A 17,105-nucleotide genomic window follows, 5' to 3' on the forward strand; every position below is an offset into this window, starting at 1 on the left:
TCTGCATGGTGTTGATTTATTTTGCTGTAACACTGCTTTAACAGACCTTTGCTTTATCTACAGAATCAAGAGAAATCCAGCTCATCCCATCTTTCACTGTAGGGTACTTTGAGGTATCCCAGTACTTAATTTTCTTGTTCACAAAGTAGTAGGTCCTCCTGCTGCCAGTTTGTCTACGACACTGTGCCCCTTCTGATCATAAGAACTGTTTAATATCTCACTGCAAGTCTGACCATCTGCAGAAAGTCCATTCTATTGATGGGGATTCATCAGCTGAACATGTTATATCTCTCTAAGGACCAGATTTGTTCACTTGAATTTTTTCAAAGGTATTTGACTTAAATTTCATGGCGCATTATCTACTTGAACTACTGGTGAACCATGAAGTGTTCAATAATTAAACGGCAGAATACAGCGATGCTGAAAACCTCAACAAGACAAAAGCCATAAATACTTTGACACAAACGTAAACTGCAAAAACTGAAATATTTACTTAAGAAAATACACACAAGATTGACAAACTTCCACAAAACTAGAAGTAGTGAACCTGATCAGAATTATATCCTGTCAGAGGTCAGTCATTTGATTGTTGAGGTTAATGATCAGGTTAGCACTCTTGCCAAATCCCACCGGAAGCTCCAAAGAACTGGCAATGCTCCAGTAACAGCAGCACATTCTTAAACAGATTTTGTAGAGGGTGCTCATTGTAAGTACAGCCTAAGCTCAAGTGGCAGCTGGTATCCACGTCAGCTAGCTGGGCTGGCAGAAGCACACAGCACTATGGAGCATTTGTGGAAACGAGGTGGGTGATGGCTTCTACACAAAACCAAGAATTCTGGAGCAGCCAGAGAGGCGTTCCAGCCTCTGATCATCTTTGTGGTCCTCCTCTGGACTTCTTCCAACAGTTCCACATCATTCTTGTGCTGGGGGCCCCAGGCCTGGACACAGAACTCCTGATGGGGCCTCACGAGGGCAGAGCAGAATGGGACAGTCCCCTCCCTGCCCCATGGCCACCCCTCTGCTGATGCAGCCCAGGATGCAGTTGGCCTTCCTGGCTGCAAGTGCACACTGCTGGCTCATGTCCAGCTTCTCATCCACCAGGATTCTCAGAAGTTCTTCTCAGCATGGCTGCTTTCCATGAGTTCTTCACCCAGTCTGTACATATGTCTGGGACAGCTCTGACCCAAGTGCAACACGTTCCACATGGCTTTGTTGAACCTCATCAGGTTCACATGGGCCCACTTTTCAAGCCTGGCAAGGTCCTTCTGGATGGCACCCCTTACAACAGACTACAGTAAGAGTGATGGAAGAGTAGCCTTCTCCCCCTTTTTCACATATACCCAAGTCTCAGTTCCCTCCTTCTGCCTAGAAATCTGTTTAAGAAAAAAGGCAGCTGGTTTCTACATCTACATTTTTTAATTAATGTTTACACTGACTCCCCTCTGCGCAGCTCTAGCCCTTAATTTGGCTTAGTGGAGAGGAAGAAATTAGAGGAAGATATTTCAACAGTTTATTCACCCTCCACGCTGACCCACTTTTATATATTTACGTGGTATGAAACAGACACCTCCAGAGGAATTCTGGCACACCGGAAGAGAACACACATTAACTTAACAAGCAGCTTTATGACATGAAACAGCCACCTCAGATGGCATAATGCAAAACAATTCCTAAAAACATCTAGAGTACCTACAACTGGATGTGTGTGCATCATTTAAACCATGAGCTACAGCAGATCTATGCCCTAGCAGGGAGTATCGCTTAACTTTACACTGAAAAGCTTTCAGCTGGACCGAGTTCATCCAGTTTTGCGTTCATCAGATCCCTTCCTTATACTACAGCAAAGTCACCAGGTGCCAGCACTCTTTGCACACGTGGTCGCTTATCAAAGTATTTGGAAAATCCAAACCCTCATGGGCAGGGGCTGCTGCTCCCAGTCCCCAGGCCAGCGTCTGTTTAGGAAAGCCGCTGATTATGTCAGGTTTGGAACTGCAGAGGGAAGGCCTCGCCCTTCCTGCAGGCCCACATTCCACCTTTAATAATGAAGCCAAAGAAGAGCCACCAAATAACATTGTTTTTCAGTGACCACTGCCACCAGGCAGAAAATGCAACCTTGTGACTGCATCCTGCCTCAGCAACAAACCCCAAGGTTTTCAGTTAAAACATCAACTCTAAAAGCAAAACTGAACAATTGCAGTTGCAGCTATAACCACCTCCATAGCCTATGAAGAGGGTAAGTACTGAGCTCTTTTATAACTTTCCTGACAACAGCAAGCAGTGTTCTTTGCCTGAAACATGTCACGTTGCAGATGCTGGTGCCATTTTCTCTATGGGAGTGGCATAGCAAGACCCGACTGCCTCAACTCACTCCAAGGGAAAAAACAACCACCAAGAGGTTTGAGAGAGGAAAGGTTATAAATTCCATCCTAGGTATGTTCATTAAAATACCTCAGCTTGCTATGACATTTTACAGGTTTATTGTGTGTGTTCTCAGCCCTCCTCTCTTGTTAGTGTTTTATAGCACCGTGCATTTCATTCACTCCTGTCTCTGATAGGCCCCAGGGCACAGTGCAGGGCTGCTGGAAGGGCAAGGCACTGGACACAGCTCACCCCAGCCGCAGTGGCAGTCCCCCCATCACTGCGCAAGGAGGACCTCTGGCTTGTGCATTTGGAAAAGACAGATGAAAATTCCTGAGATAAAAATGCTTACCTTCCATGGTGGGGAAAAAAATTATCTACATTTGCAGGTATAAGATTTGCAGAGTTGAAGAGTTAAAAAAGTGAGGCTGAATCTGGACAATACTTGACACCTCACTGGCTGCACAGCAGAGTCCTGTCACCACCAGGGCACCAGCACTGACCAGGGAACATCTCCTAAGCACTCAAAACTACAAAACCAGTGGAAATTTACACCCTTGACAGGCAAACAAGGAAGGAACAAGAGCAATCCTGCCATGCAGGGCCATAAACCCTGGGCATCCACAACAGAACGAGTGACTCAGTGCAAGTGTCGGAGTGGAAACAGAAACCCTGACTCACACAGCACAGAGCTGGCGGAGGCGATGCCAGGGAGGGCAAGGCTGCGTGGGGCACTCTGCAAAGCCTTCACTGGAAATTAGGAGATAGCCACCTGGAACACGAGATGGAATTCAAGCTCTCCTTCTTGTTACTTCATTTTCCTTACAGTTTTTGTTTGTTACCCAGAGAAACCAGATAAGCACTCGCTGGCAAGTTAACGCTTTGCAGCACATCCTGCCTGCTTCCCACAGTACAATAGCAGGACTTGTTGCCAGGAAAAATGAAGGAATCAGCAGCTCTGCTCCAAAACAAGGAGTCCAGAATTAGGTGACAATTTCCCTTCTAAAAGGTTTGCTTTTTTGTACTAAGTCAGACCATAGAAAATGGAACTTAACGTTTTGGGGCTAACAGCTCAGTTCAACACTGTACTGAATTCCAGGGACAGAGTGCCTTTTTAATCAGTATTAACTACAAATACAACCCAAACTCATGGAGCCTCATTATTAAATACGTCAAGTCACTTCAAAATTGAAAGAAAACTTCCATCAGGGGAAAAGAGATGAACAAGACCAGGGACATTGAGTGGCTCCTTTCCAATAAGGACACAGGAGAACAGCCCTCATGTTGAGAACCCACTCCCAAGTGCCATTTATCGACGCTTCAAGTGATTGCTTCAGTCAGCATCCGAATGTGAAATAGAGCACTGTTTGTGGCAGCAGCTTGCCCGAGTTCAGCCTGGGTTTGACTTCTCAAGTGGTCATGGTGACACAGGGAGCGCCCAGTCCCAGCTCGGTCCCCGATCCGCAGCAGCCGCTCGCACAGAGCCTTGCTATCAGAACGGGATTTCAAGCGCCACAGGTTGTAACACAAATCTCCCATTTCCTGTGTCCTGCCGGCATTCTGCATTTCCGCTCGCTCCTCAGAGGCTGCACTCTTTAACACCCGTATGTTAAAGGAAATTTCTGTGCCTGAAAAGCTAAACTTCCACAACTGTGGCCTTTGTAAATGTGTATATCAAATGTCACTTTTCAAAACCACTTTATAATAGAGGATTTATTTTACTTCCTCTGGCAGCGTTCAGCTTTCTGGATGTATAGGAGTTCGCTTTCACCTGCACAGCATTTTGAGGACAAGCCAGAGCAAAAACATCTGGCCACGTCCTCTCCTCACCACAGAAACCAATTTTGCGTTACACAAGGCCCAAGTTAATGCTGTTGGACTCCCCTCCCTGGCAAAGCCAGCAGCCACACTGGCAGCAAGGTGACGATTTGGAATCCTCACTGCAGCTATGTTCTTTCCAGAAGATACCAGCACAGCCCAAAGTAAATATCAGAGTTCTGTGAGTTATTTTTCAACGTGCTTTAACATCCCTTCAGAACTACAGGCAGTTATTAACAATTTTCTTTCAGTATTTACTTACAATTTAGTGACCACCGCTAACAACCAGCCACTAGTCAGACTTGAAGTTTGTCTACTGCCCCCATTTTTCACCCAAATTAACAGTGTAAACTTACACAGAAATACTGAAATTGCTTTCATCATAAATCTGGTGGCCATGGATGCTTTAGTGGAAGTAGGAGAAATCACTCTGTGGTTCCTGTTTTGGAGGAGATAACCCACAAAGTGACTTCCTAGGGGAGGTTCTTGGGCAGATTCAATTTTTGTATTTAGCGATACTCAGGTCACCAATTTTAACCTATGTGGTTACTACAGGTTTAGTGCTTCTAACCCCTTAGGAGTGCTTTAACAAACAGGGCATCACCTTCTAGGCACCAAAACACTTCATTAATCACTATCTATATCTTCAGAAGCCCTGTATCTGCATAACTATAACTTCACCCTCGATGAACAGATGACTGCTTCTGCTCCTCTGCCTTCCTTCATTTTCCCCATCAGACTTTGATCACTCAATCTAGAGGCTACAACCCTGACCTCTTCCGTAATCTCTGCCAGCCAATTTTGAAGAACGAAGTCTTTCTGCTCAAATTAAAGGCAGACCACATTTTAGCAAGATAATCATCTTGGAAACAAAGCAGACTGCCTCCACGGCGGCAGGGAAGCCCATGACAGCCTGTTCGCATTACTGGGTCTGAGATTCCTCGCTCGATGAAATGGATTCAAGGCTCCTCTCTAGGCAAGGCAGTAAATTTAGCTATTGAGAACAGCCGCAGCTCGAGCCAGATCCTATTTCAGGGCCATTCTAGGAGGCACAGCCCCAGCAGAGAGGCTTGCACTACTCTCCAACCCCCTCCCTGTAAAAATAAGTTCTTAGTATTAGGAGTTGGGAATTAAACTGCATATACTGCTGTTCAAGAAAAAATAATTAGTTAATTCATATAACAAATCTAGGTATATAATTATGAGCTACGGCCCTTACAAACTGGAGATAGATGTTGTTGAGTTTTCTAGGTGACAAAATTCCAACTGTGGTCTAAATACAGAACAAGATGTAAAGCAACTCTGTCCTGATGGAAGAAGTCGCAATTCAGTGAGCAATCTTTGACAAGCCTGACAGTTTTGAACATCTGGTTGCAAATAAAATTTTACAATTAAGTGCTTCCAGTAATTATTGCCCCTGTAAAATTAGTATTTATTGCAACGCTACTATTTCATACCATTACAAAGCTTTAGCTCAAGCTCTTCCTGTATTCTGACTTCCAAAAAGCAAACAAAAAGAAGCCCAATGCACATTAGGCCATAATGGCAATGCGTTTTCTCTTTCAAAAGTGCATTTGATTTGCATTTTATTCTGAAAATACCATCATATAAATACTTTCTCAAAGTGCTGTGGTGGGGGATTAAAATTCTAAGTGCTTAAATCCAGCCAGGATGAAATCAAGCAGTGGTCATGTGTTTGTTCCCAAGTAAAATCTCCTGCATTGAGTTGTCAGAAATAAGCAGGGAAAAGAAAGCCAAACAAATCTGAAACCAACATAAAGTTAGGATACAGAAGAATCATTTTCTGACCTGGTCAAACCCCAGTGTATTTTTTATGCCTTGCTTTTTTCCCTTTAAGTATTACAAAATAAGTTTGTCATGCTGATTGTACTCAAATATTTAACATTACTGGAGAACTTAACTTCAAAAACATGTCAGGTTATTAATATGAATTACTAAAAATGCATAAAACACACTTATAAAATCTTTATTAAAATACTGTATATTTAACTACACAATATTTATTTACATTTAAAAGTTTTCTTTTCCCCCCATGTAAGATGAAGCAAGCAACCTTTTCTTCCACACAATTTTACCTAAAATTAGATGGATAACATTTTGATATAGAAAATAGTTGGGCAGCAAGCAATCTTAACTAATCAAAGATCATTAAGGTTGGGAAAGACCTCTAACATCAAGTCCAATTTGATGATAATATAGTCATCATGTACTGACATGGACATAGCTGCTGCCAAGATGAGTGTTCCCACCACATTCCAGCAGTGCCCACAGCACCCCCAGGAACTCAGCCCAGTTAAAACAACCCTGGGCTAGGAAGCATCAGGGCAGCAGCCTGCAGCCTCATCCCTTACAGACAGCTCTGCAGAGCTACTCACTTTGCCTTTGCAGCAGCCTGGGCTTGTGCCAGTTGCAATCATCAGGAAATTACGCTGAGATAAGGGTGATGGTTGGACTGCTGCCTCAAGTGCTTCCCTGCAGCGTTCCTCCTTCCTGAGTGCTGCCCAAAGCAGCCCCATCCCACATCCTGGTCCTCCATCCATCCACCCAACCACTCCTCCCATCCCAAGCCCACAGCCCCACGCTGATGGGTCAGGGCCACATCCCACAACTCTGTGTCTGCTCCCCGTGGACAAAGGGCAGGGGAGTGCCACCCACTCAGGCTGGGCAGGCAGACGTGAAGTTTGTCCCCTAAGCAAGGAGCTGCTTAAACTCGGCTTAACTGCTGTGGAAGCACAGCCTGGAGCCAGCTCTGCCCCAAGAGTGAGGTGTGGGCAGCACCAAGAGCTGTGCCCTCAAGCTGCTATTCTCCACCCAGCACTGCCACCAGCACAGGGGACAGATCCAGCTGAAAAATGACCTGCTTGAGAGGAAAGATGTTTCTCAGCCAGACCAACTTCACCACCGTGGTCACAGCTGCAAGCACAGGGCTGGGAACAAACAGATGGGAGCACAGGAATGCCGCACAGCATGAGGGCACTGCTGCTGAGCCATCACTGCTCCTCAGCAAACATGGAGCAAAGCTGATGGGCAACATTTCTGGGTAACAGAACAGCTCAGTGATTTCCTACATGTGGGTTTGGCAGCTTTTCATTTCAGACAAGGACTGTCTCCTTTGCCAGATGACCTGCTGACTTGAGAATCCCTTTAGAAGAGAAAAAGCAACTCGGATGTATCTTGGACTTTCAGACAGCGTTCCTTTGCATTCCCACTGCTGCACAATAAGTGGACTGCCCACATGGTCAAATAATTTCAAAATTTTCTTATTTAACCAGAAACCCTGCGTGGTCAATCATTAGAAGAGCTCATAAGAAGCAGTACTACCTTTTACAAATATGAAACACTTTCAGCACAGACACCCTCATCCTTGTATTGCCTATTCATCCTGCTGTAACAAAATACAATGAACCGCTAAGAAATCCTGCTTTTTTCTTTTGCATAGTTCTTAGGTTTTGGGGACTTTGGCAGGACATTCCAGCTACATATTGCATTGCATAAGCGTCAAAAAAATTGAATCCAAAATGAGCACTTCAAAGGTAATGCTGTTCTTAATTTAACACCCTGCCCAGACAGGTCTATTTTAAGTGCAGGGATTCGCAGAGCTGGCAAGTGAAAGCCTCTGAAAAGGAACCAAACTAAATCAACACAAAAGGCAAAACAAGGAAATAAAGAAAATGCAGAAGAGTGAAGCAGGAATAGAAAGTAACAATGCAAAAAGGAATTGGAAGCTTTGAAACAACAGAAAAAGTCTAGAAGAATCTTGCGACCTGAGACACTATGTCAGACTAACAGGACAGTCACAAAGGAGGGACTGCTCCATGCCCACCACCTCACAGTGAAACCTTTGCACTGATTTTCTGATTAACAATTAACAGCTGAACCCTTTATTGTGTTTCACCACGGGGCAAACCAGCCTCTAACTGAGCTGAGGCTCCCAAGATTAGTCTGCAATCGAGACTGCTCATCCAATTACAGGGTTTTACAACACTGGATATACAAGTGTTTGCACGTTGCCTAGATGCAGTATATACAAGTCCATACTACTATGGATAACACACAGAAGTGTGCCATTATACTCTGCCATGTGCTGCACACCGTGGTTTTTGCTGTTTTATCATGAAACTGAAAGGTAACTATCACTGCATTTCTGGGAATGAAACATGAACATTTAAGAGCCCAGTAAAGATTTATTAACACTTCAACACACATTCAGATCTCCTGTTACAAAACCAGGATTACTTTATCCTTGTGCTCCATTCCTACAAAAAAAAAAAAAACACTAAGAGTTCAGAACACTTAATCTGCATCCAAAATCAGCTTACAGAAGACAAACCAGCTCAATGCTCCACTGAAACGACTGCAGCAGCTTAGCTTCCATGTTCCTTTTCTCTGCAGAAATGAAGGGATGACAGAACACTAGTATTTTCATATGGAAAATAACTTCTAACCAGTTGGATTAGTGTTTCCTATGGACTGCTTGATAACTGGTTCATTCCACAAAGCTGGCACTTGAGTAAACTGCTGTGCTTTCCAAACTATATAACAGCCACAGCTTTCAAAGATGCATGTACAGCAACTTATCTTCTAAAGAAAAGGGCCAAACTCTCAACTTAATTCTCCTGTCACTGGCTAAACTGTTGGGTTATTTTGTATCTCTAACCCTGTCACAAAGAATGTACAAGCCACAAGTGGCATGCTCCAACAACACCAACAGTTTTCACCTTTACTCTAAAGCTCAGCTGTACAAATGATCAGCTTTTCTTGCAATAATTTTCACTCCGGAAGCGACACTGGAATCCTGAGAAATACACAACACTGCTGAAGAGCATCTTTACACAGATATCTTTATCAAGTGATTTCTGGTCCAGAACAACTGATAAGACAGAAGGAAAAACCTCCTCCTGCATTGATCCTCCGTGCTTAGAACTGACTCAGACACTTCACATCCTCCGTCCGGCAGACCCCTCGGCTCCTTGATGCACTCTGCTGCAGTCACTCCAGGATGTTCCTGTCATTTTGCAATGCAATTAACCACACAAGAAAACAATCTGTGTCAAGGAAAAAAGGCTCCTCCTCACTTAAGAGAAGAACTTGTGACCTCACCCAGCTGGCTTGTAGTTACGAACACCAGCTTCCTGTTAAGACAGCAGGACTGTCCAAGCACAAGATGCACTACTATTCTAACATGCTTTTATCAGCAATGGAATAACGATTACAAGCCCAAACACCTGAATTTATTTGGTTTCTAAGGAATACATTTTAAAATACTAATTCAGCCAACAAAGCAACACTGCAGATTAAAAGGATACTTGGAAGTTCCCTATTTTTTCTTGTCTAGACACCCAGGGCTGCTGTAAGCACAACAATGTTGCTGAGGATCAAATTTAGCCTTGCTTTCAAGACTGGTATGTGCAGCAATCAAGCAGCCTTGAAAAGTGAGGTAATCAAGCACATTAATCTGGTAAAATCACTCGGTATGTCATCGCCAACTGCTGTGAAGCTACTTGGTTCTGAGTTGCAGGACGTCAACCACAACTTACTCCATTTAGCTTGTACAGTTCAACTCCCATGGGTTTAGGCCAGAGCCGCACTGTGGCAAATGAGCACGGCTGATTTGCGTGTAATGGAAGGCAGCAGAGAGGGCTGGAGGTTCTCCTGAAGCTACTACTTTTACCAAGCTATGAAATCTTTTTCTGGAAAGCACACGCAGTACTAGGAAACATCTAGCACCAAGACACTTTTTACTTGACCATATTGTAAAGAGATCTTATGTGTTTGGCTTTACATAATTTGCTAATACAGTGATCTCTAATCTAAAGAACGGTTCTGGTTACAGATGCATTAGTATTAACGAGCCTAAAAATACTGTGCAAGTATCTAAGAAATGAATTTGCTTTCATAAATCCCAAGTGTATCACATTACAATATCACATGGAAGCAGCTAGTTAGATCCCTTCTAGCTATTTTAGCAACTTAAATCATTACTATTTTAGGATTTCAGCTCTGGGCATAACCTGATCTTAAAATTATTTGCTCTAAGAGCCACCACCAGACCAAGTTAGAACAAAGGAATCACAGCGTCATCCACAAAGGGGCTAAATCCAAGGTGTTGTTTGTATGAAGATGTGCCACAGGCTCCATCCTGGAGAGCAGCCCTGGCTCCAGGTGCACCGCTGAGCTCAAGCAGATTCCATGAACTTTTACCTTCGTTATTCTGTTATGCCAGATACCAAAACCTTCTCCTCAGGTACACCTGACATCAGCAGGAGCCGTTCCTCTGGTTCCCTCCAGCACTTCCCAGGCACAGGGATGCCCCAGGCTGTTTACACACAACAACAGAAGTGCAGCGTGCCAGGCTTGGCAAAATCATTACTGTCCACCAAAGCCTTGTGAAACGACGAGAGAAACGGCTGCACTGGAAAGCTTACACTTGGTTCATCACTTTAAGGCAACGTAAGACCATGCTTTCCTCAGGCAACTGCTCCTTTTGCCCTCACCGTGCATCCCTGCCCTGGGGGGCACTCAGGCAACATAGCACAGCCGGAGGTGATCCGGCTCCAGCTGAGCCCATGGGACCTGTCTGCCTTTTGTCATTAATATTTTATCAGTCCTCTGATCTGTTTCAGCAAGCAGCAGCATGACGATCACAGCTAAAGGAGATGAGAGCATGCAGCTGGAGGCATGCAAGATCACTACTAAGAATTCTCAAATCCCTGAGTTTGGAGTCCTGTAATTTCTTTCGCTGCAACAAAAATCTCAAGCATTTACCCACTGCCCACCCACCAGCCAATAGCCAAGCCTGCCCCTGCATTATGCAATGCTTTTTTTTTTCTTCTAACAGGTTATAAACAGTTCTCTACTAGAAGGCACAAAACTTGAAGTTATCTTCAGGTCAACAAAATTAGACCAGAATGACACCTGGTAAAGAATGAAAGGCATTTTCAGCCTCCACTAAGGGGAAACAAAGTAACTGAAGGCACACCTGCCCTGGAAGCACTCACTTGTAGCTACATCAATGGAAGTTGAAAATACACTGATAAGTACCACAATAAGCAGAGCCAAACTGAAAATTTGGTAGCTGCAGATTTTCCTATAATTAGAAGTTTACACAATTAGAAAAAAGCAGATTAATGAGCCGCACAATGTGCCACATTGTGTCAGCGTTCCCTAAGGAGTGCAGGAAATACATAAATACTCAGACACCAAGAAACTTCTGTTGATACACCTTAGGACAAGGAGCAGTGCTAAAGGGCTGCCTGCGAGCTGCTTGCTTCTCAGATGGACAAATCCCATAACATGGTATTTCCAAGTCCTGCACTTTGGGGCTGCAGGTCCACTGGCCTGAAGTAGCAACGAGGGATACAGAGCTGCACCGCCCTGCACTGCTGCAGCCGATGCAACGCAGAGCTACCTCCTGGACTCCGCAGACATGCAGATTTTTAGATAACGAATTCCTTCTGCTATTGGTAGACAAGTGCTTTGGCATTTACATGCCAATCAGTCCTTGACAGTTAAGTTACACGAACTATGAACACCTGCACATGTTTGTTAAAATAGACCTTTCCTAATTCAATCTTTTCAGACTCCTTAAACCTATCATTAGATGAAAGTCTTCTTCCAGAAAATTCTAAGTCAATTTTCGGATTCCAGAGACCTCAAACTTCATTTGGAGATAAACAGGAAATGTTTAGCATGACTATTATAAACACTGAACTGAAGATTTTTTTTTTTTGTATGAGTACTCAGGCAAACACTAACCTACAATACTGAGCACGAAGTCAATTCTCCCCCTGAACATGAATGTATTTCAAGGTTGCTTACCAGTTTTTCAAATACATTTACCTATTGAAAGCATTTAGTTTGATTAATGAAGTTTATCATACTAACTGTTCTTTGAAAAGCAGCCTGGGTGAGCCAGAATATGGGGTCAGATACATGAAGGCTTCCCTCTCCACAAAAGAGCAAGAAAAATACTGAAGTAGCATTTCTTCAACATGTGTAAGATAATTTTATTTTTTAAACAGCACTGTAGGGTTAACATTATATCCATTGAAGTGTTTTAGACTTATTGGAGATGACTGAACTAACTTAACCATTCTGTGTGCTCAAAAGAAAAAGCTGGTCTGCAAAGTACCATCAACAGACAAGCGGGATGTAAAAGCTTCCTTAAGTAATAATTCACAGAATTCTGAAAAAAAGTTAAGACGAGACACAATGGACAACACTGATGTGGTGAATAAATTAACTTGGTCCATCTAGTTTTTCCATGAAGCATTACTAGAGCACACATTAAATCTAAGCTGCTCCTTACTACACACACTCACTCAATGTGTTTAACTATATAACTATTTAACTAATAACTTTAGTTCTGTGTTACAACAACACCGATCCCAGCCCACCACTTACAGACTGCCGAGTGGCTTGAACAACTCCTAAATATAGTCCAGCACTGCACCTTTTACACATGGCATGAGCTATTAAAAGGTACACACAAATACTCCTGGCGAGTCACAGTAATGTCATGTGGACAAGGCCTGGAAAAAACCTCCCTGTGTACAAGACATTGCATTCAAACACTGGACAACTAGTTAAGAAGCTGCAGTAAGCTTGTCTCTTGGTTTGTGGCCTCTTCCAGGCTGTAATTAGGTAGAACTGCAGGTCCCTGGTTTTAGCAGCACAACAGCCTGACAGGCAGGCAGCATCCCTGCTAGTAAAGGTGAGCATACCCACCCGGCAGCCTAAAGAAGCCATCGGAGATCAAGATCTAAACTTTCCAGACCAGCTGTCTCTAATTTTTAATCTGTACAGTATGCTGCTGGTTGTATCTAAAAGATGGAAAAAATTAATGAGAACACTAATGGCTGCGTCCCCAAAGGCAGAGAAGTCAAACTTGTGCAGAATTATTAGACGGCCTATCAAGTGTCATTAATTACCAACCTGTTTTTCTGCAACTAAACAGCAGGACACAAACACCTCTGAGGACTCATTTCTCATAAATTACTTGGCTAACTAGTCCAAATGCTTTTTAGTGCATCGTTAAAAGCCTTTAATGACAACATTTCTGAGCACTTATTTTTGTTAGAGAAGTAGAACACTTCCTGAGCTTCAAATCAAAATCTGCCTCCTTTTGTTATTTTTACTTTATGCATTAACTAGAGCTTGAGTGGTTACCCTCATTAGAAATGCTTGTTTGAACAGCTGCATCATTTACAGATAATCTGTCAAATAAAAGAAATAAAGTGCTCAGTGGCAGATTGAATACTTCTCTTGTTTAAGGCATGCAACAACATCCTCTAGATAATTGCTGTTGTATTTAACACTACATCTACTACTTATCTTGGAATCCTGTTCCACTCAGATAATCCCCTCTTCAATTAGTTTCTTACGTACATTTCATAATGCTATAGAATTCTACCCAAGCAGACTCAGAGGCTTCCCATAAATGCCATTCCTCTGCTCTAGAGAAACACTGGACCATCTCTTCTTACTCCTTATTCCTCACACTAAGGCATTACCTCTCTGATACCAAGTCAGGTATTTGTGGTACAGCTGTGTGCCTTCAGAAGCTGACCATAAGAAAGGCTGCACCACTCACACTATGACAAGCTCGATGGAACAAGCCCATCACTATTCTAGAAATAAACGTCCTTCCATTAAGGAGAATGAAACCATGTGGTAAAGACATCACTGATGCACAGCTGAAGACTGTTCTCCTTATCTGCAATTTTGGGGACAAAAGCTCAGAATGAGTGTGAAGAGGAGCAGAATACATCCCTTTCTAATACAGCACCACAAAACCCCAAGCCAAAGATTGCCCTGCAAAAGCAGGGGATGGCACAGAAGGGCAGATGTCACAAACAAGGCAAGTAGTAGCGGGTGTTCTGCACAAGGCCCTGCAGTGCCACAGGGGAGCCTGCAAGAGGATGTGACCGGCTGGCCCTGCCAGCTGCAGCAGTGCCAACACCTCTTACACAAACCCAGCGCACCTGAAGGCAGTTTGGTTTGATTCAACCATACCTAAGCAAAAACCCCAGATAGAAAGTATTACAATTCTGTTTTCAGTGTTACAAAATAGAAGCAGTTCACCTCCCGCTTCCGGTACCCGGCACCACAAACACTTCTACCTCTGCTAATATAACAACAGTCATCACCATTCAGTAGCATCTTGCAGCCTCACCTCCCACGAGTCCTTCAGTGCTTATCAAACACACATAGTGCAGCACTGACATAAATGGAAAACACAGCCCTGCAAGTGAAACCAATTACAAGCCTGTCACTGCTAAAAGATTTTGCTTTGGGAAATGAAATAAGACCCTGGTCACTTTTGAATTCTTGACGACTACAAGCAATGGAAGGAGGCTTGCACATTAAATATTCACCACTCAATTTTAATAGCATAATACCACTTGAAACAAAATGGTTTTCAATGTAACTATAATTAAAGCTGTAAGTTAACATTTTTTTTTTTGCACACTGCTTGTTCTAATTATGCTCAGTTTCTTGATTCAGTGTCACAGGGCTGAGACATTTCCTTTGCTTTCTCCACTGGGAAGAACCACAGCAGCGCCTGCAGACAATGTTTCTACAGTCAAAATTTTCACTCAGCTGTGTACTTTGACAGGCCTTGAGGCAGCTCCTCCTGCTTCAAGTAACGGCTGTATCCAAGTGAACACCTAATGCTAATGGTTCATTTCTACAACAGTTTCTCTTGAAAGTTAGATATGAGCACTGTAATAAGGCAAAAATGTAATGAAAAATAGGTTTAGAAGAAAAGTAGTATTTGGCTGTGCACATGGAGGAAGACACAGCAATCTGGGAAGCACGCCAGTCTTCACTAAGTTTCCTTTTTTATAGCTCCCATACAAACAGATAATCATGCTGGCAAAACCCAACACCAACCTCTCCAGTTCTGTTTCTCTCCCTCCCATCCCCAAACCACGCCCATAAACAAAGCCTCCTGGGTTTCACTGGAATTAATGCAGATTTGCAGAGATGAAAGTTATTTCGGCTACATAAGCATTTTTCTTTAAGTTGGAAAGACAAATATTCAGGTCAGCAACAAATGAGTAAGAAGTCCCTTGAATTAATAAGATCATGGCAAACAACCCCTAAAATGAGCAATCTAGTCAATTCAAAGCATTTGCAAACATACGACTATAATTTACATGCAGAAGAGGCAAAAAATCACTGGTCAAAACTTTATGATCATTCCCACTCTTCAGAGTCTTCTCACTTCTATTTAATTAAAAGTCTGCATGCTTTTGGGTAAAGAATCCATACAATTAGCTGAACACCCAAGACATTTTATTAAAAACCACTTTATAAGCAAAACCAAACTCAATAAGAATGTGCTTGGATTTAATGCCAACAGGAAAATGAGAAATCGAGTTTAAATTGCATTCAAACTAACTCCTAACGTTAAGGTTATAACAACAAATGAGTCAGGATCAGCAGAAATAGCTTTTAATGAAAAGCAATTATAGGTGCTCCTTAGTGTTTCAATGAAAGCAAGACACCTCGCTGCTGGGGCAGAGAATAACACACAGCAGCACCTGGCACGGACCCGAGCAGCGATCGCACAGCCACACCCTGAGAATCAGCGGGGAAACAACAGACAGCCACAGCCGCACCGCGGGGTGTCAGCTGCCTTCAGCCCAGGATCCTGACAGAGGGGAGAGCTGCTGTTCCCAACCCGTACACGGCGATACACAGCTCTCAGAGTTAGTTCTTCTTTCCCCTCCACACTAGAAAGTGGCCTGAGACATTAATCCTGCTCAGCGCAACAAAGCTTACAGAAATTCCATTTGGAGCTGTATCCCAGTGTGAACAAACAGGAACTCAACAGTCACTCCAATAGTTTAAAAAAAAAAAAAGTCTAATTTATGGAGAAATTGCTATATGAAGTGGGAATGAAAGAACACAGAAGACTGGTTTAGAAGCTATGCTCTCTTTAAAAGCAAAACAAACGCCTATTAAAGTCTGCTGCTTCACCATTATTAGCTGACACACTTGACTTTTATCTAAGGCAGGCCCCAGAGAAAATTAATGTTGTATTAAATAAGTTACCGTAGCAGAGCCCACGGAAGTATAAACTCGGATCATCTGAAAGTATTAACTTCCAGATTAAGTTTTCATTAAAAGCTAAGAACAGTCTCAGAGATTAAAATACATAGCGAGAGCCCTGCGAGCACCGCGGCACAGCCCCAGCTGCCGCCCTGCCCCAGCTGGCCCGGTTGCGCGGTTGTGTTCCCATAGAGCCGGGCTGAAGGCCTCCCAGGCCCCGACACCCCGACCTGCAGGCAGCGTCTCACAAGACTTTATTTTGGTCACAGAACGCGCACCCTGCAGTCCTCTCAAGGGTGAAAAAGCGACAGAGCTGTAAAAAAGCTGAACCAAATGCGGTAACAAAGGAAACGAAAGTCACGAACGAAGGCAGACGAGGCGCTCAGCACAGGCCCCCCCTAGGTCGGCACCTGCCGGTAGCCTGCCCCATTCCCAGTGAAGCCCTACACAGCGGAGCCCGCTAATTATTATTTTTAATTACGAACGACGCTGGACCCCCTCGCCCTCCCCCGCTTTCCCTCAGAGTCCACCACAGCCTCCTTCCCCAAAAGGCCTCCGGAGACTGCCCTGCACTCCCTCCCCACAAGTGCGCCTGGGCCCGGTCACCCACCTGCCGACAGTCTGGTTGGCCAGCTGCTTCATGCGGTTGAACTGTTTCTTCATAGCGGCGGCCGCACCCCGGCCTCCCGCCGGACTCCCGCTGCCTGCGCTGCGCTCCCTACTCTGCCTCCTCCCTGCTCGCGGCCCCGCCGCCTAGCCCCACCCACCGGAAGTCGACGCCACTTCCGGCCCCGCCCGCAAACCCGGATGACCAAGCAGCGAAACTACTACTCCCGGCGTGCTTTGCG

At 44.0% G+C, this 17,105-nt stretch overlaps 1 protein-coding gene across 7 annotated transcripts in view; it reads right to left on the reverse strand.

Moving 5' to 3' along the window:
* Positions 1-17,038, reverse strand: part of ARHGAP17 (Rho GTPase activating protein 17) — a 39,726-nt gene extending 22,688 nt beyond the window's left edge. For 6 of the 7 annotated variants that reach the window (XM_021411476.1, XM_021411469.1, XM_021411475.1 and 3 more), the window contains exon 1: positions 16,868-17,037. In XM_021411476.1, the coding sequence (XP_021267151.1) occupies positions 16,868-16,920 (53 nt within the window). In that variant the 5' untranslated portion in view covers positions 16,921-17,037. Of the gene's footprint in view, positions 1-16,867 lie in introns of all 7 variants that reach the window. The other variant, XM_021411470.1, reaches the window with a different exon arrangement.

This window comes from Numida meleagris, chromosome 13 (genome assembly GCF_002078875.1).
Source record: "Numida meleagris isolate 19003 breed g44 Domestic line chromosome 13, NumMel1.0, whole genome shotgun sequence".
Taxonomy (NCBI): Eukaryota; Metazoa; Chordata; class Aves; order Galliformes; family Numididae; genus Numida; species Numida meleagris.